Source organism: Suillus plorans (assembly GCF_016647745.1).
Source record: "Suillus plorans strain S12 chromosome Unknown HD556scaffold_41, whole genome shotgun sequence".
NCBI lineage: Eukaryota > Fungi > Basidiomycota > Agaricomycetes > Boletales > Suillaceae > Suillus > Suillus plorans.
In genome coordinates this window covers 44,173-70,487 of record NW_024537425.1, presented here as the reverse complement: position 1 = coordinate 70,487, position 26,315 = coordinate 44,173, and the positions used below count along the sequence as shown (strand labels likewise).

The 26,315-nt window shown below is 47.8% G+C and overlaps 12 protein-coding genes across 12 annotated transcripts; 3 read left to right on the top strand and 9 right to left on the bottom strand.

Annotated features, from left to right (window-relative positions):
- Positions 1-75: 75 nt before the first annotated feature.
- On the bottom strand, positions 76-466 carry HD556DRAFT_1240290 (uncharacterized protein; the record flags this gene model as incomplete). Its single annotated transcript, XM_041298103.1, has 2 exons — positions 76-344; positions 400-466. The coding sequence occupies 2 exons, from the start codon at positions 464-466 to the stop codon at positions 76-78; spliced, it is 336 nt and encodes a 111-aa protein (XP_041158433.1).
- Positions 467-856: 390 nt separating this feature from the next.
- Positions 857-2,224, bottom strand: HD556DRAFT_632663 (uncharacterized protein). The gene is made up of 4 exons (XM_041311141.1): positions 2,008-2,224; positions 1,656-1,958; positions 1,473-1,595; positions 857-1,421 (listed from the first exon to the last, which is right to left on the bottom strand). Exons 1-4 carry the CDS (start codon positions 2,053-2,055, stop codon positions 1,248-1,250), a joined length of 648 nt encoding a protein of 215 aa, XP_041158432.1. The 5' UTR covers positions 2,056-2,224; the 3' UTR covers positions 857-1,247.
- Positions 2,225-4,556: 2,332 nt separating this feature from the next.
- HD556DRAFT_1240235 (uncharacterized protein) lies at positions 4,557-5,276 on the bottom strand (the record flags this gene model as incomplete). The annotated part of the gene is made up of 3 exons (XM_041298101.1): positions 4,557-4,760; positions 4,818-4,940; positions 4,992-5,276. The coding sequence occupies 3 exons, from the start codon at positions 5,274-5,276 to the stop codon at positions 4,557-4,559; spliced, it is 612 nt and encodes a 203-aa protein (XP_041158431.1).
- A 1,579-nt stretch (positions 5,277-6,855) lies between these two features.
- On the bottom strand, positions 6,856-8,823 carry HD556DRAFT_632561 (uncharacterized protein). The gene is made up of 7 exons (XM_041311140.1): positions 8,506-8,823; positions 8,149-8,454; positions 7,991-8,095; positions 7,632-7,934; positions 7,458-7,580; positions 7,181-7,401; positions 6,856-6,928 (listed from the first exon to the last, which is right to left on the bottom strand). Exons 1-6 carry the CDS (start codon positions 8,638-8,640, stop codon positions 7,195-7,197), a joined length of 1,179 nt encoding a protein of 392 aa, XP_041158430.1. The 5' UTR covers positions 8,641-8,823; the 3' UTR covers positions 6,856-6,928; positions 7,181-7,194.
- A 659-nt stretch (positions 8,824-9,482) lies between these two features.
- HD556DRAFT_1445020 (Leo1-like protein-domain-containing protein) lies at positions 9,483-11,280 on the top strand (the record flags this gene model as incomplete). The annotated part of the gene is made up of 4 exons (XM_041306871.1): positions 9,483-9,748; positions 9,803-9,986; positions 10,042-10,236; positions 10,294-11,280. The coding sequence occupies 4 exons, from the start codon at positions 9,483-9,485 to the stop codon at positions 11,278-11,280; spliced, it is 1,632 nt and encodes a 543-aa protein (XP_041158429.1).
- Positions 11,281-11,362: 82 nt separating this feature from the next.
- HD556DRAFT_1240380 (spinocerebellar ataxia type 10 protein domain-containing protein) lies at positions 11,363-13,442 on the bottom strand (the record flags this gene model as incomplete). Its single annotated transcript, XM_041298107.1, has 10 exons — positions 11,363-11,508; positions 11,566-11,814; positions 11,898-12,268; positions 12,322-12,387; positions 12,437-12,553; positions 12,609-12,695; positions 12,759-12,879; positions 12,939-13,009; positions 13,067-13,246; positions 13,297-13,442. 10 exons carry the CDS (start codon positions 13,440-13,442, stop codon positions 11,363-11,365), a joined length of 1,554 nt encoding a protein of 517 aa, XP_041158428.1.
- A 44-nt stretch (positions 13,443-13,486) lies between these two features.
- HD556DRAFT_633059 (uncharacterized protein) lies at positions 13,487-15,955 on the top strand. Its single transcript, XM_041311143.1, has 5 exons — positions 13,487-13,870; positions 13,929-14,205; positions 14,259-14,364; positions 14,413-14,630; positions 14,684-15,955. Exons 1-5 carry the CDS (start codon positions 13,603-13,605, stop codon positions 15,672-15,674), a joined length of 1,860 nt encoding a protein of 619 aa, XP_041158427.1. The 5' UTR covers positions 13,487-13,602; the 3' UTR covers positions 15,675-15,955.
- Positions 15,956-16,724, bottom strand: HD556DRAFT_632669 (uncharacterized protein). The gene has a single exon (XM_041311142.1). It carries the CDS (start codon positions 16,675-16,677, stop codon positions 16,237-16,239), a length of 441 nt encoding a protein of 146 aa, XP_041158426.1. The 5' UTR covers positions 16,678-16,724; the 3' UTR covers positions 15,956-16,236.
- A 425-nt stretch (positions 16,725-17,149) lies between these two features.
- Positions 17,150-18,738, top strand: HD556DRAFT_1528290 (uncharacterized protein; the record flags this gene model as incomplete). Its single annotated transcript, XM_041309378.1, has 2 exons — positions 17,150-17,161; positions 17,707-18,738. The coding sequence occupies 2 exons, from the start codon at positions 17,150-17,152 to the stop codon at positions 18,352-18,354; spliced, it is 660 nt and encodes a 219-aa protein (XP_041158425.1). The 3' UTR covers positions 18,355-18,738.
- Positions 18,739-19,153: 415 nt separating this feature from the next.
- HD556DRAFT_1383852 (uncharacterized protein) lies at positions 19,154-20,045 on the bottom strand (the record flags this gene model as incomplete). The annotated part of the gene is made up of 5 exons (XM_041303319.1): positions 19,154-19,346; positions 19,403-19,428; positions 19,486-19,526; positions 19,590-19,665; positions 20,028-20,045. The coding sequence occupies 5 exons, from the start codon at positions 20,043-20,045 to the stop codon at positions 19,205-19,207; spliced, it is 303 nt and encodes a 100-aa protein (XP_041158424.1). The 3' UTR covers positions 19,154-19,204.
- Positions 20,046-20,271: 226 nt separating this feature from the next.
- HD556DRAFT_632451 (uncharacterized protein) lies at positions 20,272-20,995 on the bottom strand. Its single transcript, XM_041311139.1, has 6 exons — positions 20,793-20,995; positions 20,725-20,734; positions 20,659-20,678; positions 20,576-20,608; positions 20,416-20,512; positions 20,272-20,358 (listed from the first exon to the last, which is right to left on the bottom strand). The coding sequence occupies exons 1-6, from the start codon at positions 20,844-20,846 to the stop codon at positions 20,306-20,308; spliced, it is 267 nt and encodes an 88-aa protein (XP_041158423.1). The 5' UTR covers positions 20,847-20,995; the 3' UTR covers positions 20,272-20,305.
- Positions 20,996-22,097: 1,102 nt separating this feature from the next.
- Positions 22,098-24,804, bottom strand: HD556DRAFT_1383844 (uncharacterized protein). Its single transcript, XM_041303318.1, has 8 exons — positions 24,601-24,804; positions 24,384-24,545; positions 24,272-24,331; positions 23,760-24,212; positions 23,150-23,711; positions 22,732-23,098; positions 22,645-22,683; positions 22,098-22,587 (listed from the first exon to the last, which is right to left on the bottom strand). Exons 1-8 carry the CDS (start codon positions 24,710-24,712, stop codon positions 22,408-22,410), a joined length of 1,935 nt encoding a protein of 644 aa, XP_041158422.1. The 5' UTR covers positions 24,713-24,804; the 3' UTR covers positions 22,098-22,407.
- Positions 24,805-26,315: the final 1,511 nt, after the last annotated feature.

Below are 26,315 nucleotides of genomic sequence, written 5' to 3'. Positions count from 1 at the left end.
GTAATTCCGTGTAGTCTTGCTCAGCTGACCACAGCACGCAAAATAAATCGACGTCTTCCATAGAACGGACCATATTCAGCGCAACTTGGCTTTCCAGGCGCGCCACAAATTCTCCTGTTTCTTCTGATGCTTGGCTTTGAGCTGCAGGAACTCCTGATATTCCTGTGCAGGCAGTTCAATCATGTCCGTGGTGGTGGTGCGAAACGGGAAGACGGTAAGAAGATCTGAGGGGGCGATGCGCGCCTGAGGGACAGATGAAGCTAGGAACAGGTGGTCGCCAAAAGGCGTATAAGTGTACACATCTAACCATCGGTCTCTACGACGGTGAGAGTGGTCCGATGCGGCTGTGTAGGCAATTTTTAAGAGATTTGTTCTTGAGCAGTTTCAGTGGGTACGTACCTTGTACGAGTTGTATGATCATCACTTGGTGTTGCACAACAGCGATGGCGACTGTTCCGCGATTCATGATAGATAGCGGTGAAAGATAATTGATGCAATGGCAAATAATACAGCAAAAGAGACGGCTCTCTGGTAGTAAACAGAGCCTGGATGATTGAGACTTGGGAACGCTTGGGATATAAACTTGCTGAGATATCCCCAGCTATATGAGCATTTCTGTCGCAGGTCAATATAATCACAGTGACATGTACAAGTGTCTGTCAATTCAGTGGCCCTTGTCATACATACAACATTCGATTCCCTTGTCCAGTGAAGAATAAAAACAACCTTGTGGCCCGCCAAAGTAGTCCAACACGTGACGGACAACAAGCTAATGACCAAAAGGGTTTGCTCCTTCTGTTACTCTTGAAAAGAAAGTACAACGGCGTAGAACTTTAGAAGAACGCTGACTCGGAGGTTACTCGGGGTCGAAAATTGGACGATAAGGATATTAATTACGCATTTTGGAGTTTGACTTTCATTGAAACCGAAGATCCTTGAATTGCAGAATAAGAATTCGGGTATGATCCGATGGATAGCTACGAAAACAAGACGACAGAAAGCATGATGCATAACATTGAATATGAAGGAAGAGGAAAGTGTAATGGCTTGCAATAGAATGAATCTGCACGCGAGTAGTGGCCGCCGTTGGCAAAGTTGGAAAGAAATATTGGTCCTGTGACAGAAGCACATGAGATTGCGCAAGAGATAAGAAATCGAACTCTCGGTAGCGAGGGAAGTGAACTGAGCCTGAGAAATTTGAATTGAACACTGTCTCCCACCTCAAAATGAAACGGGCCTCAGGATTGTCAAGCTCTGCTGGATGCACCCCGCATCTGTCGCCGAAGTTGTAACTGAGGCTGCCAACTTCCTTGCGACACGTGCTCTAAACTGATGAGTATGAGTTCTTCAAATTTTATGTGATGGGGGCTAATCCTCCACATAGGATCAGAGTCGTCCTCCACGCGGTGATTCGCCATTTTCTGAAAAAAAATCGTCAAAAGAAATGATTAGAGACAAACGTGAAGTGTCACCTGAATAAATTTGCGTATGCAGGTTGCAAGTTTCTTTGCAAGTTTTGCTTTAGTGATAGGGCCTGGTGTCTTGCGACAGTCTCTGGTAGGGAGCTGATAACTCCAGGGAGGATAACCAGGCCACTGTCATTCAAGCAATTAGTTCATAAGGTCCATCAAGATATCGCCATGTTCTCGACAGACCTCTAATCTCACTGAGATAGATCGGCCGCCCCCTTCGAACACCAGGTCATCCCTATCGCTGAGACATCTCGAATTTTTGAGAATCTCTTCCAAGGCTATACCCAGCTCATGTGGCTTCTCTGCGTAGAAGAGGATAGGCAAAGATAAATTCGCTGCTTGCACGTATTTCTCTCGCTCAGTTTCTCCTCGCGGCTGATACAATCTTTGAGGAACACGAGTAGCGGTATCAATCGGGACTATTGCACGCTGGAAATCCCGTTCCGAATCGTCGACACGTTGATCGAGACTACTTTCCCCGGTATCCTTGTGCAATTTCGATAAGAACGCACTGAATCAAACAAAAAAAACTTACCCGGCTCTCCAATGGAGGAAACTGGCTGGTCTCATCGAGATCATTCATATAGTCTCCGTATACACCATCTGTGATGCCGGAAACATGCAGCTGCTGCACTTCACAATCACGCTTCGGTAGTGGGACGCAACTGTCGAAAGTCGTTATGAGGGTTGCAAAGGTATCCCATTCCAGCCAAAGCTCTGAAGTAGGCCGCGGAGACTGTTCCAGAAATCCTGCAGAACGTGGTGACTTCGAGGATAGTTGGTTCGAGAATTTGACATTTCAAGAAGAAAAGAGGCAACTGACATTACCAGCCAATGTACGATTGTCCGGCGAAGCCAGCCAAATCGTCCCGCCGTTCAACGATATAGGTACTTCAGGGGTGGCAAGCTTGTCGAAAGAAAAGGTATTGGCGTTGTTGAACGACATGGATGATGAATACTGTACGTCTGATGGCCACTTCTACGATTCCTTATGAATCTCGTCGGTCAACTTTTGTACCGACACGGAGGATTGAGTGACTGATTGAATATTCCAGATGTAGCGCACACCCAAACAGTCAGTCTCCTTGGGAGAACCATAAGCTGCAAGTTGCTGTAAAAAACTTCTACAGCTCATGGAATGTCGGGTATAATGGCGACCCGAAGTGACACCCTTGAGGCTGAACTTAGAAACTTGGGTAGCACGGTGATCCCAGGTCTGCCTTTGTAGATGACTCTAGATATCCATTAGCTCAGACCGTAAACACATGATATATAATTTTTTTTCACTTACAGTTACGAGTGTAATTTACGAGAAAATTGACGTTAGCAGGGTTGCTTCACCCCCTCCACTGGCGTGAAAGCCCCCACGGCAGGATAAAACTCTTTGCTGGAACTCCGGTCTTATTCTGGCATAATATCTCCGATCGCCGGCATAAGACTTCAGGTTTCATGCATACGTGACTTGGCAGGAAGGCAGTGTGCCGTGGTTATTCCGCCGAGTGACACAAATTCCGGAACAGAATTCGTAAGATGATGATGACATGTTGGTGTACATTTGGCGTACATGCGTTTATAATGGTGAACTGCCATTCAGCTCCACAACGGACATGAAACTGTAAATGGTATAATTAAGCCGCTAAGTGGGGGTTGGTGTCCCTAGTAGGTGAACCATCGGAGTCGGATAAGTACCACTTGAATTCCAGATTAGAACAATTTTACTCTTGATGTTGTTTCTGCGGAGGTGATTTTGTACGTCATACTTTCGTTCGACCAAGAAAACGGGTCGCACTCCGTTCAATTTCTCGAGGAACTGGGCGGGGAAGCGGCCCGGGGAAGGTGATATCTCTAAGAAAGGTTTGAATAGGTCAATGTATCAGATGGCAGTACATTGTCTAGTTTCATACCTAAATGAATTTGGTCGGCGTAGAGGGCCCGGTGCGATGTGAGTATGTGCATTAGCCAGACTACAACCTGACAACGCGAACCGTGCAATTTACACGCACTTCTGAGCCTTGGGGGATAAGATGTTACGAGATGTCATTTGAATATCCATGACTATCGGAGTTGGTTGGGTCACATCTGCCAGGCAGGGTGAAAAGAATGAGTAAGCCTTAGAATCAAAGAATATGAGGAACGTTGCTACACAGCAAAAAGGTAAGACGTGACGATGCAATTAGACCGTCTGCACTGTCTGCATTTCACAGTCGCATTCCTGGCTTGACTTTAGACGTTTTTTTATATCTTTTTCAATATTCTGGTTAAGATAGATATCGGGGGGGCCTAATTCAGAAGGAACATTGTGTGCAAGACTCGGATACTGTGTCTTCAAGCGGAGTTGAAAGACAGCTGCCCACAACCTGAAGCCTGAAGCTTTGAAGCCCAAGGTGCCCGCTTCCCCAGCGGCATCTTCGATATATATGTGTAGGCGCGCGCCACCCAAACTATGCCTGGGGTCAATAAGCTTATTTCCTCCCCAGTACTCAGTGAGTCACTGCTCGTTCACGTGCATCTCTGGCATTGCATCGCTGTGATGGCGCTGTCTTGCATTGAAATGCCGACCAACTCCGAGTCAATGATCACGGTGAGCTACACTTTATTACTTTTATGTCAATATTTGATGGTTGCAAGAGCATAAATCAATCATAGTAATTGTATTCGCACCATGTGAAAGCCTAAATGCAAATTTCATTCAATTGAGTTTGCTGTCGTACACGACGAGCATGAGTGCGGCGGGAGAGTGTCTTGTTCGGGAGGTGTCAGCAGCTTCAAACTCCGCAATCTGATGTACTACGCTACACGATGGGCAACACATTGCGTACAACATAGAATGATCGTCGCACAATAATATTTGAGGGGAAAAAAATCAGCCCAGAACCTCAAAGCCCAGGCATTAGTATCAACTCGAATCCAGTAGCCTGAGAGGCCCGTACAAAACACATATCGCGTACTTTCATAGCGGTACAACACTCCATAGAACATTTTGAGGAAACATCGAAAGCAAAGAAATATATGAAGCGAGTTTTAACGCCTGAGCCGAACTGTAGGTCATGGTATCATCCTGGTAGGGTATTCCGTCCTTCAGTGCTATGCGATGGAAAGTGGGACTTGAGGTTGAAGGCGCCGGAGTTGAATGTCACCTAGTGCAGTGCGTAGACGTAGCTGAGGCTGCCAACTGCCCTTAGAGATGTGGTGCAGGGACACCAAGATAAGGTCCTCCATTCTGATGTAGCGTGTTCCAACCCTCCACCTACGGTCTGCCTCCATCTCCATACGTTCTTTTTCCTTTTCCTGGAATCAATGTGAGATTGATTTACAGACGATACACACAAGGATCGTGAAACATACTTCGATGAATCGTTTCACGCAGTTGGCGATAGTTTTAGCCAACTTAGCTCTGGTGATAGGGCCTTTCGGACTTTTGAAGTCCAACGTGGGGATCTGCCTGGTCCATGCACGATACCCGGGCCACTAAAGGCGTGAATGTGAGGAAACAGTCGAGCCAGGGAAGAAATAGCATACCTGAAGCCGGATGGACACGGAGGGCCCGCAGTTCTCGAACATGTTGTCATCTTTATCGAGAAGGTCTTTCATCTTTGCTTTCAGGGCGTCATCGAGTGCTATGCCCCACTGGTCAGGATGTGCTGTCTTAAAGATGATGGGCTCCTTGAAATCGGCTTTCTCGATGTAGCGGACACGATCTGCCTCAGTATATGGTTGATATATCGACTGAGGAATGTAGACGGTGGTGCCTGTGACGATAATCGCTTGATCGCGAATGGCTTTCCATTTTACGACATGTTCCATTGGTTGAGGCGCGTCTTCCTGTATTCATCCATCTTTTAATAACATGTACGTCAATCGAATCAATTGCTACGAACCTCGTCGTCGTCGAAAGCCTGCAAAAAAGACCCCTCGTCAGAGCTACCCATGGCGGCGGGCGAATGAGGTGATATTGGGGAGAGAATAGGAGACAGGCCCTTCGACTTCTGACGCATAGATTGTCAGTGATTAGTATGATTGGTTCATCGAGACATACTGAATGTGAGAATGCAGGAAATTGAATGTTTGAAGGAGGTGATGGAGTTCCTAGGGGTGCATGGACATGAAGGCGACCATCTGCCCAAGAATAAGGAGCCTGGGGCATCATCGACCCTGCTGGAGTCGTCGAAGAATCCGATACTATCAATAACCGCGGCAGAGCAGCCTTCGTATCAATGCGAGGAAGCCCATTCCTAGTAGCATCTTGACTGGGTGAAGAGAACGGTACATTGAACCCGGACTGTAGCTGTCCAGGGAATTCAACATGACCTGAATAGAAAGCATCCTCGTGAGTGGCAGTAAATGGTACATCGTGGTACTCGAACAGTAGCTGACCATGAAAGTCGTGACCTCCATTCGTGTGGCCGGTTTTCTGCATGATGAGGTGGTGAGCGAGGCAACTACCGTATAGGAAAACGCGCACATGAGTAACAGATTGTAGGGGATCCGGTAGCTGTGGTTGCTGCCCGAAATGACTGTGATCATCAGCGCTGCAAAGGTCTGGAAAAGAGTCGGATGGAGGTGCGTCACTCATCGTGGGGAATGGTCTGGGATGGGAAAGAGGCAGGTCAGTGAAGATATACCTAGCCAGTGGCACAGTTGTGTATAGATACTCACATGATGGCAGATTCAGATCAGCAAATCAAATGATCAGCCGCATCAAAACATCATGATGGATCTATCTGGCCCCTGTGCAAAATTCAGCATTGACTGCATCATGCGATGGTTTAGTATAGCGCGCAAGTTTTGCATCGGTTTTGCATCAGAGCTGGCAGTTGCTAGGGACCAGGGTGTCACCTTACCCGGGCCAAAATTCTTGGCTAATGATGATCTTATCACCTGGTGTGACCCAGACAGACGCCTGAGAGGGGGAGGATGAAAGGTGCACGTTAGAGGGATGATTGGCAGTGTACCCTGGGTGAGAGTGATGTGAACCATGCGGCCTCATCGAGATGGCAGAAGGGTCATCAGACCTCCTGTGTTAGAACCATGACTACAGAGCAAAAAAGCGATTCGTTTGTTAGGGGCATGCGGCCTATGACGGAGGCTGAGCAGATAAGTCTGCTTCTATTCGATGTTTCTGACATCGCTTGAAAACAGCGACACATGATGTACATGAAACGCACCATAAATATCCTGTGACTCGTACGTGCACGTGGTACCGAAATATTGACTCAGCACTGACTCTACTGAGCGCGCTAGCCTTCGACAAGCACATAAATTTGTAGTATAGTCCTGTTGTGCAGGGTATATGCATCAATGTAGAAAGTTACATACAATATTGTCCTATCGTTTGAGGTCATTTGATAGCTATCGAAATAGTTACAAAGCAGCAAGAAAAGACCGAATAAAGCCTATAGCGGAATGTCACGGCTATACATGGCAAACGGCACGGTAAGCGAGTAAAGTACGAAAACCTGGAAGCCCGGCGTTAAAAAGGTATAAGTCTAACGGCAATGAGAGGCTCGCGCAAAGCGTATCTAAAACGTGAAACTCCATAAACGACAAGCACATTTTGAGAACACATCAAAGAACAAAAGGCACATTTAGAGACATGGAGCGAGTACCAAAGACTCGAACGGAACAGGCAAGAGCATGGTAGCATCCAGATGGCACCCAGAGTATTCACCGCAGACTGAGCATTGGAATTGGCGAGGAATTTTCTTTACCTCTGTGAATAGGTCTATGCGGAAGGCGGGGCTTGAGGTTGAGGTTGAAGGCGCCGGAGTTGAATGTCAACTAGTGGAGTGCGTAGACGTAGCTGAGGCTGCCAACTACCCTTAGAGATGTGGTGCAGGGACACCAAGATAAGGTCCTCCATTCTGATGTAGCGTGTTCCAACCCTCCACCTACGATCTGCCTCCATCTCCATACGTTCTTTTTCCTTTTCCTGGAATCAATGTGAGATACAATTTACAGGCGATACACAAGGATCGTGAAACATACTTCGATGAATCGTTTCACGCAGTTTGCGATATTTTTAGCCAATTTAGCTCTGGTGATAGGACCTTTCGGACTTTTGAAGTCCATCGTGGGGATCTGCTTGGTCCATGCACGATACCCGGGCCACTAAAGGCGTGAATGTGAGGAAACAGTCGAGCCAGGGAGAAATCACCATACCTGAAGCCGGATGGACACGGAGGGCCCGCAGTTCTCGAACATGTTGTCATCTTTATCGAGAAGGTCTTTCATCTTAGCTTTCAGGGCGTCATCAAGGGCTATGCCCCACTGGTCAGGATGCGCTGTCTTAAAGATGATGGGCTCCTTAAGATCGGCTTTCTCGATGTAGCGGACACGATCTGCCTCAGTATATGGTTGATATATCGACTGAGGAATGTAGACGGTGGTGCCTGTGACGATAATCGCTTGATCGCGAATGGCCTTCCACTTTACGACATGTTCCATTGGTTGAGGCGCGTCTTCCTGTATTCATCCATCTTTTAACAACATGTACGTCAATCGAATCAATCGCTACGAACCTCGTCGTCGTCGAAAGCCTGCAAAAAAGACCCCTCATCAGAGCTACCCATGGCAGCGGGCGAATGGGGTGACATTGGTGAGGGAATAGGAGATAGGCCTTTCGGCTTCTGACACATCGATTGTCAATGATTAGTGTGATTGGTTCATCGAGACATACCGAAGGTGAGAATGTATGATACTGAGTATTTGAAGGAGATAATGGGGTTCCTAGGGGTGCATGGACATGAAGGCGACTGGCATCTGCCCAAGAATAAGGAGTCTGCGGCATCATGGACCCTGCTGAAGTCGAAGAATCAGATACTATCGATAACCGCGGCAAAGCGGCCTTCGTATCAATGCGAGGAAGCCCGTTCCTAGCAGCATCTTGAAAGTGTGAAGGGAATGGTACATTGAACTCGGACTGTAGCTGGCCAGGGAATCCAACGTAATCTGCATAGTCATACGTATCCATCGGACTCATGTGCTGTGTATTCTGGTGGTGAGCGAGGTGACAAGCATACAAAAGCATACATACAGGAGCAAGGGGATACGAAGCTCTTGGTATTTGTTGTTGCTGCTGCTGCTGCTCCTCAAAATTCAAACTCGCCCATACATCATTTTCTGAACTGAAGACGCCGCCGAAGCTGTTGTATGAGGGTGTGTCACTCATGGGTAGATGATGTCAAGAAAGATTGGGTTCCCCGGTTGAGAGCTCCATTTATATGACATAGAATGGGTAAAAAATACAGCTAGTTGCTGTGCTGAGCCAAGGGGGGTGGCTGATTTTGCGGCCGGGGCGCCCATTCCAAAGAGATTGTCGGGATAACGAAATATGTCTAGTGAATCGTAGTAAGTGAGACAGGGCCTATACCAATACCGCTAGGCAGTACAATTGCAAGTATGCTGATCATGGAGTCAGGTTATATTATATTATGGGGAACATAGAGATGAGATTGAATTCCGCGGTCACCTTAAGCGCGCTGGCGGGCGTAGTTTCCAAACGAAACGTCCACACAGAAATGGGCAAGCTTTGATAAACGGCCAAGTGACAGTGGCATTCTAGATGGGTCCAAGTCACGGAACATCTAGGAACGGAACCAGGCCATGGCTGAGCGCTGCGGGAAGATCACCGGAATAAGTTGGTTTGTCACAACAAATGGCAGCATGGCTAGAGAACCGCCCCGTGGCGTGAATGAGATTTATCATTACTCTCTCCAGTATAGTCACTGGGGCTTGATAGCACAGCATTTTGAACTGCCTCTGCCACATGTCAATGCCCCAAATAACCAGTTCGTGCCAAGTATTACATTGAATGATTCGTCTTGTTTGGGAGATTGGGAGTAAAGATGAACGTATTGAATATGTATCAACTTTCGTTCGAATGTTGCGGCAAGACACGTACTAGTACTACGAGCAGTGCACACGATTTCCTTTTTTAGAACAAGTCTCTTTGAACTCACGCTCGAAGGGAGGGATTAGTACTTGGTCTAACAAGTCAAACCCAAACCTAGTATGTCATCTCTCGCTGGTGCACTGTACCAGCCCGCAAGCTACAGTCATGGTTTCTCCACCGGACTACCACCTGCAAACCCAGGAGAATTCAATGACCGGGATGTGGACATGAAACCTCCGAGCACTGACGTTCTTCCGAAGGAGGAAGAGGACACCGCGGCAATTTCGGGGGTGCTTGACGACGGAGCACATGAGGAAGAAATGGAAGACCTCTTTGGAAACGAGGCAGACGAAAAGCACGATGCCGCAGATACGAAATCAGACAGGTGAATACACTATGTTCGAGGACTCTTTGACGAGTACAACTGCTATCATCCTAGTGCTCCTGCCGTTACCCCTGCCGAATCAGGATTTGAGTCAGACGATCTCTCGCAAACGGAGAAAGAGCATCGACAAGCGCTAGAATATCCGGAACCTGAAGAGCCAGGTATCGTCGTGGAGCAAGTCCGGGAGGCTGATGTGCGCATTCCCAACATTCCCGTTCCAAAGAGCTCAGACGGCGATGTATGTAATATTGTCTCATTATTATTTATGTACGCTGAAGGCCTTATTTCCATAGCACTGGGTAATTAGAATGCCAACCTTTGTAAAAATGGACTCAAAGCCTTTTCATCCGGACACATACATTGGCCCAGAGCACGACGAGGATGATGGCCACCACAATGAGAATATCCGTGAGAAGAGCATGTCTATCAAGCTCAAAGTCGAAAACACCGTACGTTGGCGATGGACAAAAGATGAATTTGGCCAAGATGTAAGTGATGTAAACTTAAATCCTACAAGCCTCTGACGCCTAACCTCCTTATCACAGAAAAGACAATCAAATAGTCGCGTGATCCGTTGGTCCGACGGTTCTCTCAGCCTGAGACTAGGAAAGGAGCTGTTTGATATTACGAAGACTGTCGACACATCCGGTGGTATCGTACGCCAATCGTTGGGAGGTACTCAGTCGTCGCAACCGTCACAGAGCCAGCCAGCATCACAAGGTCTGCTTTCTAGCTCAAGATCTCAAGGTTTAACATACCTTGTCGCACAACACAAACGGTCAGAGGTGCTGCAAGCCGAAGCTGTAGTCACAGGGTATATGACACTGCGACCGACGGGCATGCAATCCGAAACACATCGTATGCTGGTGCGCGCGGTGGGTCAGAAACATAACAAGGTGGCTCGATTACGTATGGCTCCTGATCCAACCATGGACCCCGAGCGCGAGAAGATGGAATTAATGAAGCAATCGGCTCGAAAATCCAAAAAGAAAATTGACGACACTGGATTTGGCGTACGTAAAAAGAGGTATGGCCAATCGAGGAAAAGGCAGGGACGCGATATCTGGTCGGAAGATGAAGAAGAACCAGAATATGAGGGTTCAGAAGATGATGATGATTTGGGTGCTTCCAAACGTAAAGCAGATGAACAAAAGAAAAGGGGTCCCGGCGAATATCAGGAGGACGATTTCGTGGTTGCGGATGAGTCAGATGACGATGCGGAGTTTGATGGTGAGGCTGGGTCCAGGAAGAAACGGAAACGTCGAGAGCAAGAAGAGGAGGATCCTCTGGACCAGCTTGATGCTAAAATTATTCAACGCCAGCAAGATGACCGGAAACGGAAACACCATGACATCGGGATCGATGGGGGGACAACAGAAACTGCGGAAGATGGCGCAGAAGTAGGCGAAGATGATGGTGACCAAGACATGGATATCGAAAGCGAAGAAGAGGAAGAGGAGCATAGGGTTCGGAAAGCCGGGTCTGGCGCACGGAAAAAGAGAACGATGGCGCTTGACGATGACGACGAATAATCTTGTGGTCACCTGTCTTCATTCATCATTGTTCTATGTAGAATTACACATGGTCTGATGCTTTGACAGCTGTTGGTCGTATCTATCTCAGCGTAGCTCCGACTTTCTCGCGCAACATGCCCGCCTCATCCCAATATCCCGATGGTTGAATGCTGTTCACTTCATCCTGATTTTCCTTGTTGCTGTCCAACAGGTTCCGAAGTGCTAATATAGCATGTTCCCGAAGGTCTAGAAATTCAGCGTCATGAAGTCTCGTACACTCTCACAGACAAAAGTTTGACATACACGGGTTGCGTTCGTCCACAACACACATATTCATAATAACAGGAATGCCCCCGCATACCCTAATGCGGTCCTGGAATGTCTTATCTCGATGGCAAAGCACCCCGACTAAACGCACAAGATCGCGTTTCAAATACGAGAATCCATTGGCTCCTGCGACTGACGATGGGATGCTTTGATCTGTCGCAGGATTCAAGACGGGCTTGCCAAAGTAAATGCGTGGAAGAAACGCGTCAAGAAGCCGTAAGAGTTCTGGATAAACATGGTCAGGTGATATGTTCTGATCTAGCTTGACAGCCTAGACTTGCCTATAATGCTCTCGGCGGTGCACTGACCGTCAGTTGAGCAGGCATCTCGAAAGATCGCTCGTAATTCTACAGCGGATGGATCCATAGTCCGCTGGTCCTCGGATAGTAATGAGATTTTGACGATACATTGAGTTGCTAATACGAGTGCCTCGCATGATTTTGGCAGTAATAAATCAAGTTCTTGCAGGTGTTCGATGGAACTATCCAAATTTGGCTCCGAATTGATGGGATTGATAGCTCGCTTAATAGCTGACTGAGAATATGACGAGAGCGAGAGGAAAATTTCCGACAGCATAGGGCACATATCGCAATGTACAGGACAGGTTTGAGACGATTGTAGGTATGAGTCGAGGAGTTTCAGAAGAGTAGTTTGGTGCTGCGCAATTACCTCCCCTTCACTGCCTCAGAGCATGAGTACTTTGTCTGCATGAGATAAGAGTATTCCACGTACACGGACAATGAATTGTACAGATCTGGTGCAAAACCGCCATCAAATAAGTGGGCAAACAAATGATACCTATTAAAGAGAGTCGTCATGAAGTTTTACAACACACAGTTACAGTTACCCATAGTCAAACGCTTTTGCGCCGTCAGTGGATTCCTCCGCGTCGTACAATAGGACCATGCGGTCCAAAAGCGTTACGCATATTCGGGCTCCCCCGCGTGATTTCGTGAGTAAAGAACTGGATGCAAAAGGAACAGGTCAAGGGTAAACAGAGCAACCGAAACATTACGTACCGACGCTCAGTACTATCGTGAATGCAATTTACCATAAGTACCAGGAGTGATAGGATGATCTTATGGTCAGGGGAGCCGAGCAAGCGACTGGATTTGTTCCAAAGAAACAAGTCAACTCCTGTAGCTCAGCAAGTAGCTGTGGTGGCTTACATGAGAATGGCCCGTTCCTCAGGCAGAGTGAGATAAGTACTCCAAAGGCGGGATGTGAGATCCTCGTTAGTAGTAACAATGTTCGAAAGTGCTTGAACGGCCATCCTAGTAGCCGGAAAAGCTGTAGATGAAAGGCATCCTATTTGAATTGATATGTGTATTGCAAGATGGGTGACTCACAATCCGTAACTTGAAACGCAGACCAGGAGCTGTACAAATGCAGAACACGGCGAAGAGCTGGCTCGACTCCACTTGAAACTCGCCGGGCCGTTAGGACATCAGTACCAACTGACATGTTTCAGACTCACAATGCATTCTGCTGGTTCACTGCAACGCCTGCGACAATGTTCCTAGTAAATCTGGCGACACTTATTACGAGGACGCGCAACTCTGCGACATCTGCATCTGCTGAAGGATACTCAGCAAGGAAATCCCACAGCTGTTGGAGGGACAGCCATATCGAAGGGTTTTCGGACCCCATACGAATCCTGATTTTTATTTATTTCGAATTCATATGGAAGATGGCTTACGGTCTCACCTCAGGTCCCCGCTCCTTGCAAGATCATCAGCGATCGTATCAAGTACCTTTGTTAGAGATGGGACACTGTCCTTGCCGTTCTTGCTGAGAAAACCAGCACAGATCTCGCAAAAGCGGACGTTGAGCGAATTTTGGTCGGAGCCCATCTGGATGAGGAACAAGCTTTGTTGAAGGGCGGAGTGGCGGTGATCACAAGTGATTCCGTGACAACTCAGCCGACTACTGATAGCGCTGAGCCGCGGCGCTCGTGCACGGTGCCGCATCTTACATTACGCGCTCAATGGGCTCCTCTCGAAAGCCCACAGTATGTTAAACGGCTATCATATCCGACTTGAATTGTACAGAAAGATTATTGATGATTCACTGTCGCATCCTGACACTGTCGACACTTTCACGCCGAAGGCCTTATTTCAAAGCTTACCGTCACATCGCCCCAAATCAACTACCAGGAGGAACGCTTTATTCAACTCAGCTCACAAGGATTACAGATTTGGTCCAATAAGACTCGACTGGATTGATTTTGAGGGTTCGAATTCTGCTATGTATGCTGGTAAAGAGAAACAAGCAGGGCGAGGTGCGAGTAGTCATATATTTTACGAACAAGAGTTCAAGCCGTCTGTTTGATGTTTCAGGCCCCTCCACAGCAGAGTTTATCCCTAATAGGACAACGAAGTCTGGCTCGACGAATTTGCCCGAGGGCACAGTTCATGTGTACCGCCAATGTAGCGAACGGCGACATAACGGTGTGGACGAGTCTAATGAACCCTCTGCCGCAAGTGCAAGCGAGACCGTTACAGAAGATGGCCCCATGCTTGGTGTGTTAGCAGTTCCTGCATGGATGACACCTTCAGACTTTCTCGCTTTCGTGGCACCCGCTGCGGAGGGTATGGCTCATCTTCGCCTCATCCGGTGTGCACTTACATTCAATTATTCACATCCTGAGGCTTATAGTATATTTTAAGAGATTCCCTTCCGAATCGCTCTATCGCTATTATCAAGTTCCGGCAGGCCGATCAAGCCCTTGAATTTGCAGAAGCATACAACGGCAAACCATTCAATTCTATGGACGCAAGTGGTTCAACGCTTCTCTTAGCTCGACACTGAGTGTTATCACAGGCCGAGACGTGTCATATTGTGCGTGTCCTATCTGTCGAGATAGATTCAGACACATCAGTTTCCTTCGCTACTGCTGCGCGTTTGCCTCAATCGGTTTACGAACTCCCGACCTGTCCTGTATGTCTGGAAAGGATGGATTCGGCTGTCACTGGTCTCATCACAGTCCCTTGCTCGCATACATTCCATTGCATGTGTCTTAGTAAATGGGGCGACAGCCGGTATGCTGCATTTCGTGGCAGTTCCTCATTTAGTGACTTATGATTGTCACCAGATGTCCCGTTTGTCGATATTCGCAAACACTTCTCTCTTCACATCCCACATCGTCAACCTCGCGTTCACGGCCCATCCCATTTGCAAATGCTGCCACCACCTCTCTTTCTACGTGCGCCGACTGTTCCTCCACCGCGAACTTGTGGATCTGTCTGATATGTGGCAATATCGGCTGCGGGCGCTATGGCCGTGCTCATGCACACGCACATTACGAAAAGACAACTCATCTCTATGCTCTCGAGCTTGAAACACAACGCGTATGGGATTACGCGGGCGATGGTTATGTTCATCGTCTCATTCAGAACAAAGCGGATGGTAAACTCGTCGAACTTCCTTCCGCTGCGTCCTCAATGGGTGTCAATTCCCGGGATGACGGCACGTTAGGTCCAAGCCATGCAGACTCTCTCAGTGCTGAGAAGATCGAGGCGATTGGAATTGAGTATTCCTATCTGCTCACATCGCAGTTGGATTCGCAGCGGTTATTTTATGAGGAACAGACAACTGAGCTGAAGACACAGGTGGAAGAGCTGCGAAACTTGGTAGAAAAGCTGAGTCTAGACCTAGACAAGGACAAGACTGAAGCGAAGGAACGCGAAGCACAATGTCATCGGGAACAGGAAGAAAGATTAAACGAGGTATACAAGGATAAGATCAAGGCAGAGAAGAAAGCGGAACGCATCGCAGAAATCGCAAGGAAGTTTGAAAAAGAATTGAAGGAAGAGAAGGCCGTTAGTGAGGGACTTTTGAAGAATCTAACCAAAATGAAGGAGACAAACGCACAATCGGAGGTGCAGCGTCAAGAATACCAGGCTAAGATCGATGATCTTCAGGATCAGGTCAGAGATGTGATGTTCTTCTTAGAAGCTCGGGCGAAGATTGAGCAGGAGGACGGTGCGAGTGCTGAAGCGGCAGGAGGCACTGTTGAATTGCCCCCTGCCTCCGGCGCGAGTAGTGGCACGGGGAATAGAAAAAGGAAGACAAAGAAGGGCTGATGACTCATTGGGTTGGTACTGGTGCTGTACAACTCTCGGCCGACTCATACTCCGCAGCACATGTACTAGGCGTATGACTCCTTTTTGATGTCGACCCAGCCAATATCTTTATAATGTTATTCATTACTGCCTATTTGCTCCACAGCATGGCACATCGGCGAAGGCGCTGTTAACTTCACAGGATGACGTGTGAGATACTGTCGCACTACACTCGCCCGCCGAGATAAGAGTGAGAAACGGAGGATCTCGTGTCACTCATGCAAACTATCGTGAGGAATGGAAGCAGGTTGAACTAGGCGTTGGCGTAATGCAGAGTGATATGGGTCTGTGCTGGAAGAAGCTGCGGTGGCATCCACTATGTCAGCTTTATCAGAGTCTTTCACGAGCTTCTCATTCCTCGATAGTATGCGCGGAGCATGTCCTGTTTTCGTGTTTGATCGGCGAGAGTCCCATATCATGAACAGTATAATTTCTGCAAGGGCAACAACGAGAGCAACAGATGTTGCGAACAAAACTCTCTGCATAGACATATATGAGTATCAGATAACACCCAGCGGATGATTCATACCCATTCAAGGCGCAGGCCCATACGTTCACTTGCCCACCATGTTGCAAAACCGGTTCCTGCAACGCTGAGGACGCCATTAACGACCGTAGACACTGCCTTCTTGTCATTTGCTGCCTGCCGGCGCTCTGTTTCTGGATCCTTTGCCACGTATGCTGGAAACTTCTTTTCTGGTGATGTTCGCGTGCCAGCAAGCAGAGAGACCATGGAATAAGATTGAGGATCCAGCGAAGAGCTCTGCAGTGCTTTGAGACCTGCTGGTGAACGAGACCATTGGGATATCTTGAGGAGAATGTAGTACGGAATGACAGTGCTTGATGGTGTTATGAAGGCTGACAATTCGACAGCCAGGTCGTCGGGTAAGATAGTCGGAAGAGCATTTAGAACTTCCAGAAGATGATCCTCTAGAGATATGTCCAACTCATGTGTTCGGTTCATGCTTCGTTGTGGCCAAAATATCCCAGAATGTCAGAGATTTGGCCGGACCGGAGTTTGAACCAACTTGAACGCGCCCGCCCAACATCAATTCCATTTCAACTCTGGCCGCTCATTCACCTCGCTTGTCTAGGACCTTTCCTGCCCGCTGCCCTTTTTTCGTACCCCCTAGCCCCCTGTCCTATACCTGCTACCTGCCTGGTGATAACAACTGTGAATCTCAAGTTGCCTTTCTTGCTAGCTTCAGTTTTTCTATCGGCATTTGGTATCGTTCTTGATTGTGCAGGCTGCGGCGTTGCCATTCCTCTTTTGATCTGTCGCAGATAAACAGAAACTCGGGCAAGCCGATGGCAAGGGTATGTCTTCACTGTATGGCTGATTGATGTTAGATTAATACAGTCTATAATGATATATTGATTCATCAAATATATTATAACTACTTTATAAGTGGGATCGTGCTTTTAAAAAGCTCTCGATGTTCATGGAAGTATGTCCACACAGTAAGCAGGCCCAACGAGCTTCACTGCACACACGGGGGGTACCGATGGGCCTTGTCATGTCCCAGACATTGGCCCAGACTTCATTCCAAACCGGTCATTTCAGGGATGGCCTCAGCGTGGGCACCACATCAATTCTAGCACAGTGCATGGGCAATCAGATTCAGCGATAATCGCATCTTTTCTCTAATATTTCCGTCGAGTTTCCAGATTTTGCGATGCATGCCGCTTTGCAGTTGAACGACATCATTTACATGGTTTTCCGCCACGTCAATGACCCCTCTTTGAAAAATATAAACCAGGAGGGAATGTTGGGCATTCGACCCTTGCGGCTCTTGCGAGGAGGACATGCAAAACATTCCATAAACCCGCCTTGGATGTGTTGTGGGGAGATCTATACTTTCCACACCCCTTTATTTATTGCTTGCCGGACTCAAGATCTGGATGGGTTCATAAAGTACTGTAACGGCAGAGTTTTTCACTAACAGCTGAATGTTGCTAGGATCGTACGGAGTTCGGACGCCCTGACCACTAGGGATTGGGAGGTTCTGCAGAAATACGTCCCGCGAATCCGGTCTTTGAGATCCATGTAGCAGCGGGACGGGGACCTCGATGTTGCAACATCTTGAAGGCTCTTCGACAGTCACCTGTTGCTCAACCGCCCCTCCCAAACTTGCAGCGACTTGATTACCGCTGCTACGTTTCCAAAGACTATCATCTCCTGGATATTTTCTTCGTGCCATCCCTGATAGATCTCACTATCGAGGTTCATCCTGCCAGCTTTCCCGATGTTTCATTCATCTCACCCCTTGCCATCTTTCCGTCTTTTCGGTTAAATCTCCCACGAACTCATCATGGCCACTGTGTCAAATGTCGTTATGAGCCTTCCTCATCTTCGGATGCTCCATTGCGATCAATTCAGCCAAGCAGCGATCACTTTCGTCGCATGGCACCCATCCCATCACTGACCGAGCTGGACATCAGTATCCCAAGCGGCCTTCCATACAATCTTCCACAATTTCCGCATCCTACTCTCCCTAGGCTACCACCCTTTTCCCAGATCAAAAGCTTTGGTATGAATTCCGTTCGTCTGACCACCATCAGTGCATTTATCAAGGCGATCCAATCATCTTCTTCTCACTTGCGTTTGCGACAAGCCAGGCGTCGTCACCTGAAGATTTAGAGGGATTTTTCAGTATCTTGTCAAATCAATGGAAACATGAATTTCTTCAAATTCTTCAACTGAAGTCATCTCTCCCGGGTGCACCCATTGATACAAACACCATCAAGCCTCTACTTCACTTCTCAAAGTGCGAGAACTTCACCTCTTGACGGGAAACCCCATCCGGGTGTTCTCTGCTATGGGCGATTCTTGGCCTGACTTCGAAGTCATCAACCTCAATGACGGATATGCGGAGGCGGACCCACCCACGACCACTCTGTGTGGCCTCATCTTACTGGTAAACAAGGTAATACCGGGAGCAAGGTATGTATAGTAGGTACAGCGCGCTAAATATGGATGGATGAGTGCTAAATATGGACGGCGCAGCCCAAATATGTACCGGATGGATGATGCATAACTGTCAGATCCCTGATGCATTAATGATGCATCACACAATGAGCAAGCTTGATGCATGATGCATCACAAAACTAGGCTACGTAGCCTGTTTTGATGCATCAAAATGACAGTATTGCCTGAAATATGAGTTTTATCTTCGAAGAAGAGCACGTCCATACCGTTCGCAGGCGGGTGGATCGTTGCAACACCAGTGCTATCGCATTAAGGATGGAGAAGACTTTTGATTACTAGCACATTCAAGATCTGGATCCCTCCGCCGCTACCGCTTACACTGAAAAATACAGGTCTCGAATAGACCAAGGACATCCAAATGCTCCTACCACCCCGCGACAGATTCATTCTATAAGTTAAGCACGTAACCAACTCTACCAGACCCACTCCCACCAGTCATCTTGTACGATCCAAACCTCGCTCCACGAACGACACCGAATAAGCCACTGTCGGGATAAGACAATCACGCCGCGGAATTTGCAAAGGAAATGTCGGACATTGGAACATGCACGAGGGTGCTAGTAGAGTCGTGTGGATGTTGATTCACCTGCCAGAGATGCAGGTGCATGCGCGTGGCAAGAATTGGAAACATGATGAACTGGCAACTATATGTGGGTGTACATTTGGGGCATTGTTAGCAGGAGGATGTGGAGGTACATACTTATACAAAATGGTTTCGTAGGACCACTGGGGCGCAGAACATCAACGGCTCGATCATAAAAAGCATTTGATAGATTATCGCACCTGGAGGAGCAGCGATGCGAAAATGTTCGTAACCGAGAACACTTCAGGAAAGAGAATGATAATGGCTGAGTACGGGAAAACGGCTCGAACGATTGTAAACTCACCAAAACCGCATGCATAATAGGATATGTTATGGTTCACCAGGACAACGTACAAACGGCTTGAGTTTATCCGCCAGTTCTGTACGGCGCGTATGAGGGTGAGTATCATGAGTCCTGGGGAGAACACCTGTCAGCGCGTGTTTATACATATACATGCTCTCCTTGTTACCCACCCATTTGGAACACGGAAAGGAGAAGAAATGGTACGAAGGACTGGTAACTGGTTGAACTCCGGTAGCACCCTGTGATTCCCGGGATTGTGCTAGTTGCATCTGTGAAAGTGAACAGAATGTTTAGTGGTCATGGAACTCAGGGGGAAGGTGAAAGCATGTACATGTTGTGGGGACGGTAATGTCGAAAGTAACGCTGAAGGATGCTACGACAAAAATCTGGCTGGCATCTACCACTAATTTGGGTATGGTGAGTGGATTTGGAACTCACGAAGGCGGAGCACAGCATAGCTATGAGCAATTTTCTATTCTTGTTCCAGAGCACATATGTTCTAAGGATAAAAAAACCTGGGTGGATCAGATCAGAAAAACACATAAGACGGGGGGAACGAGAGATACTTTCGGAGACAATGACTAGTACTATTCCAAGACCTGTGAGAGGAAAGTAGTAGCCTTCAGAAAGGACGTCCATACATGAATGCACCACGCACGCACCTGATTGAATATTTTCCAACTCCTGGCATTTCTAGCGAATTCACGCAGTAATCTTTAACCTTCCACCACATCACATACACCTAGGTTCTCATTTGGGGTAAAGTAAACTAAAAAAACAAGTGTCAATTCACCATCAGGACGATGTGTGCTGGAGCGGGACGCACTAGATAGATTTGTGGCCAGAAAGACAACAGGGAGGCATCGTGTAATGATATAGAGGCCTTTCATCTTGTTCCAGCGTGATCGAAGCAAAAATGACCACTGTGCACAGCAATGATATTGTCGATATCAAAACCGAAGTGCATCATGGAGCAGGTGTATTACCTCTTCATGAAGTGAACATGCATAGTCATAGGTCTGAATAAGCGAGTTTGTCAGCGGATGTGGACAGATCAGAATAAGCCTACCCAGAATGTAGCCATCGATGCTGAACTGTGTTAGGACAAAGAATTTTGGGTTCAGGCGGTACGCACCCAGTGTGTACTGATGGTTACATGATTTGTCAATTGTGAATCGCCCTCATATCGACAAGGGGACACACCTTAACGGACTGCAAGCTCATCGCTTCTGCGATATCGTCAGTTGAATACACCATCTAGAGGTCAAAAATGTGTTTCACACACACGTACACACATCGTGCGCCCTCTTAGCTCTTATGAATGGGCTGTGAACCCATCAAGGCGGTGACGTAGACGCTGGGATATCATTGAAATTAGTGAGTTCAAACTTGGCTAGCTTGCTGCGGTCGGAGCGTTTTACCGTTCACTGGATGTACCGGCCGGGGAGTAACTTGATAAGAGATACATTGGACAAGCGCTCCAGTCCCCTTTGGGCGCACATTGATTCATAATAATAGACGTCTGTATACTACGTTAGCCATTGTCTCTTCCTCTCCTAGGCCCTTCTGGCTGTCAGTATGTTTCGTCATTGTCCGTGTGATTCCATGCTCACCATAATCTCCTGGCGATGCATAGTTGAATTCGTCTAAAAGGTGTAGCATTTTGAATGCCAACGAAATTTGGAGTGCGAAAGGAGCATGCGGAGACCGAAATGAAAAGGAGCCTCAAGATGTTGGAGCGCCAGTGGAGCTCAAGTGGCGCGCGCACATGGCAGTCACACATATTGGAAATCGCTCCGTCCTTACAATAAATGCTCTCTTTTGAGGAGGGCTCACCTAGCGATCAACATGAATGTGATAGAGGAGCGTCCCGTACCCATACTTGGTGCAAAGTATCTCGTGCTTGCGGACACCATTGTTGAAAATCCGAGAGCTGTTGCTTTCATAGTCTCTCTAGTGTTCCCGAAGGCAAAGAAAATAGTGGCGGGTGAATAGCGTATATTTGGACAAGGTGAATGAGCACCTCGAGATATTCAGATCGGTCCCATAGAAGTCGTTGGAGTCCTTGGACTGATTTTGTCGATATCGGTTGAATGGGTAGGATTATGTTGTTGTTACGTCCGAGAACTGTCTAGATCTACAGTTGAATCAGTAGCCGATTGCATATGAAACGGAGTGCAAATGAAATGTGCTAAGAAAATTCAAAATAAATATTGAGACCCGTAGGTCTACCACTCCGGGAAAGCGTGTCATCCTTGTGCAGGGGCCATGCTAATCTTCTCTGTATCGTTCCAATTTTTCGTATGTCACCCCGAAGGGGACAATACTTGGTATGAGGGGAAAGTCGAGGTCAACACAAAATTGCATTTGTGATGGAGGCCGGGTTCGCAAATTACCTAAAATGGCAGGCACTGGACTCGTTGCTCGATTCGATCACTCGACTTGCGACGACTATGTATGTTATGTTAGTTCTACCGGACAGGTAAGGCTGGGAGCCTAATGTCAATCATTCGGGTGTGCACATCGGTAACACCACATTCCATGCACGTTCATGCGAGTTCCACTCAATCGATTGCTAGATATGATTGCGTCATTGGCAGGTAAGAGGGCGACAAAGTATGACCATGCGTTATATGTAAGTATGTGTAGGTATTAAGGAATGATGAAGAGCGTCGCGGACGAACGAACCAAAGAAAAAAAGCATCGCAATCAGATCAACCACAAAGCACCCCAATAAGGAACCAAGAATGAGAAAATATCAGTAGTGAAGGATGGAATAATGTACATGAGAAGTCATTGTCAGTTTGTGGTAGGGACATTATATGACACCACTTCTATGTTGCACGGGGAAGGCAGAGGACATTGGTGAAACCTGATTTTGGTTCGCACCCTCAGTGTCGAGGGAGACGGAAGGTCCACTGCTAAGTGCGGGGGCGGAGCTCGTACTTGGCGTCGGTGGCACCGCGCCAGGGGTAGGCACTTTGCCAATGAACCATGACTAGTAAGGACAAGGATGGTTAGTGGAGCTCCACAGGTACGAAAAACGTAAACGCACAGGTACCCATCCTCGATCACCACCATCTTCTTTGACAGCCTGCATAACAAGTGAGCTGGATATCACAGACGGTAAACTATAACTCACATATGACCAGTGATTGTATTTCTTGAACACCCTTAGCGCATCATCTTTCACTAGATCCAACTCCTCTTCCCCTTTCTTCTTGTAGTCCATAAGAGCTATTCCTGGGAAACTCGTCGATATGATGCTCAAGGGGAGGATGGGCGTCTTAGAATCAGCTGCTAATGGCAATTCAGAGGATCCTGCTGCTTTCGAAAGTGCGGTAGCCTCTGCAATAGCGGATGCAACTGGGACATTGGTCTCAAGCAGGCAACCTGCAGGTACCCAGCCCTGCTTTGAGGTGTCGGTGTCGACCACACCCGAACCTGTCGGGTCCCGTTGCACCACCCACCACCCTCGTGCGCGCGATAAGATGACGAATGTATCACCACTAGATGAGACTTGAGTATAGCCAACGCTAGTCAGTAGTAAAAACACTTACACAACCACGTCAAACTCATCTTCCTGCTCAGCCATATACGGGTATATTGCAACCGCGTATGATACTCCAGACATTGGTGGAGGCATCTCCCTCCTTGCTGTGTCTGCATCAGCGGTGCTCGTGCTCCGTGTTTTTGGAACCTCTATGGTGCTCGTATGGCCAACGAGTGTCGTCGAAGTTGAACATGTGTCTCGGTTATTCACAACTTCCTGTTCTTGCTTCTCCAATACCGGTGACATAACCTCTGGCCATCCAGCTTGTGGTGTTGTGCCTGTTAACAGGGGTGCAGGAGGTGTGATGTCGTTAACTTCCAATCTCGGTGGCCGTGTGGCTGCTCTGCCCTGTCCTGATGATGAAGACTTATTGTTCGATTGGCCAGATGATGACTCGGATGCAACGGACGCCTTGCGCAACGCGTGTTTTTGCTGTGCAACAGCGATAGGAGAACGGATGTCTTTGATGTGCTTGAGCATGAAAACAGGGTTTTTCTTCGCGTCTTTGAGTTTTTGGAAGAGTAGAAGAGGCTTTTCATCGTAACTGAGACATCGCTCGATGCGGTTTCCTGCAGACCAAATAAGACATTTCTGATCGTAGAAACTGTCCTGCTTACCAGGGGAGCCGTAACATATGAACATGGCATAATTCTGCCAATGATCGTTGTTGATCTTGTACTTCTTGAGGGCAGCGGGAAGCACTTTCCACGTCGGGTCCTCTAGACTGACCTTGAAACTCTTGAGATTGTCGGTACTGTCTTGCCGGCTTGGTCGCGATGATGATGTTGAAGGTGACGGCTGTACGGGTGACTCTACAGGTGCTGGTGGATGCTTGTGGGATTGATTTTGTTGGATCCCGCGACTATGAGAAATATCAGGTTCCACTTGTTGGGGGGAAGGATGGGGAGATTCAGCGTCGGGTTTGGTTGGTGACTTGGTAGGGTTGACATACTGAGCCCACTTGAAAGAGGGCTGTCGCTTCAGTGGAGTATGGCTGATCTCTTCAACAAGCAGTTGAAACCTTTCGTTCAGACGTTTGTTGTCTTCCTCAAGTGAATGAACTTTTTGTGCTGGTGCATGGAATAATCTTAGCACAGTGCCATGATGTGTGGAAAAGCTGATGACAGACCTTGTTCCCTGACGAGGTCGTGTAGTTTCTCCACCGTTACATTGCGTTCCTGCACTTCTGCTAGAGATAAAAAGTCAAATTTTGAAGCAATAGCCATCACAGAAGTGCGCACAAGGAGGAATGTAGTGGTCGGCTTCGACAGGCACATGGTGGGCGAGCTTAGCCTGATAGACGGCTTTAAGGATGGCCAATCTCTGACCCACTGTGCTTATCCCGATTGCCTTGAGATCCTCCGCATCTAGCATGCAAAGGACATCACCAGATATATTGTGCTCTGATATATGGGATGTATTCAACATTTGAACATTCGGAGATGACACGAGCAGCACCTTTGATCTGAGCTTCATACTGCGCAAAACCAAGACTTGAAAGCCATCGGTGGACATGGTCTTCATCCCAATCCAATATGTTACGTTCACCGTTTGCAATATCCATGGCCATGGCGAAGACAGCCGCAACTGAATGCTAAGGGGGATCAGACAAGGGCAACTTGAGAGAAGACCTGACACCGCCAGTCAATTCTTATTTACCAGGTGCAAAATGGATCAAGCACTTCCACACAATTCCACATACCATTTTTGGTACAAATCACATGACTTTATTACTAATTATAGAAGGTGCATATTGCCATTGTCTCTATTTAAAAGATTCATTGGCAGCGACGTCGACCACCTTATACATTAGAAAGTGAGGCCTAGGTGAGGACCTGCACTCTAACATGCTTTCCTTCAGTACGTTACTGTGCTTAACCATTACAGTCATGCTGAAACCGTCCAAATTTTTCGTGAACTCAGGGACAACCCCACCGGCTGAGTATATCGTCACGGTGGGGTTGATTGAATTTAAACGCAGGCTGTCTTCGATATTCTTAGCAACTGGCAAGGAAAAGCAAAGCCCAGGGCAGAGCATCCAGCAAAGAATCGCGAGACAGACCACGTCCTTAGGTTCCCGCTGCAGACACACATGTCCTAGGATAAGGATCTGTTAGCTGGGATAAGAGGGATGCTAGGGTGGCGGGGATGGTAGCGGTTTCGAACCTGCGAAAGTTCTTGTCGACCGCGCCAACCTTCTCCTTCGGTTTAGAATTGATATCACTAACCCTATATACCTAGTGGGAGTAAAAGTTCCGAGGCACGACTTAGTACAACCGCATCCTATGGCCGGCTAGCTGCATACGGTAACTGTGGCCCACCGAGAGGGTGGTTTACGGCTGGATGAGGGCTAGTGGGTGAAGGGGAAGCTTCATATCGCAGATCTGGGCCTTTAGCTCAAACTGGATCCTAATCCCACTTGCCAAGGTACTGCGGCGGCCGTTTCCGGTTCGCGTCAGATTTGGCGTCTCCACGCAGAGACGATGCTGGATAGTGCACAGCGAATGCTAAAATAGAGTTCTTGCTTCAATAAATTCTGTGGGGTTTAGTTGCAGTTCTCACCGTATATGATCGGCCGAGCACAGATAGCTTTCATGAAGCTCCGTATGAAAACATACGGAAACTGATGGAAATCCACTGCAGCGCATACGGTTCATCATCATGATAAGGGACCGCTACGTGTGATGGGTGATGTTCTAGACCCAAGGTCAACCAGCGGGGGGTTGCACGATGATTGATGTAGAGTTGAGCAGGCTCCCATGAATCCACGAACACACTCGAGTACTTGACGCAACGACACCGCCGATGGTACCGAGAAAATGTAAGTCCTTGTTCAGATCAATCCCAGCTTGACCTTCAAAAGGATAGATCGTCATCATAAACATGCGGCTGAGGTCGAACAACCCGATACTGAGCGCTGAGCAGCCAGCCAATTTGCACGATCTCGACCTGCCATGACAGTGATGGTACAAGAACGAATATTAGTATTCCCACGGGACCCCCCACAACTTGAGTCATGCAACTTTCACTTGAAGTGTTTGAGTTTGACGTTCTTTTAGGGTAAGGGTATGTATAGCTGCATCCTGGACAAACTATAGAGTCTGCCCAGTGTCACGAGTGAACGGCTGAAACATTCTTCTTCAGTGGCAGCCTGAACCGGTTCAACTTACTTG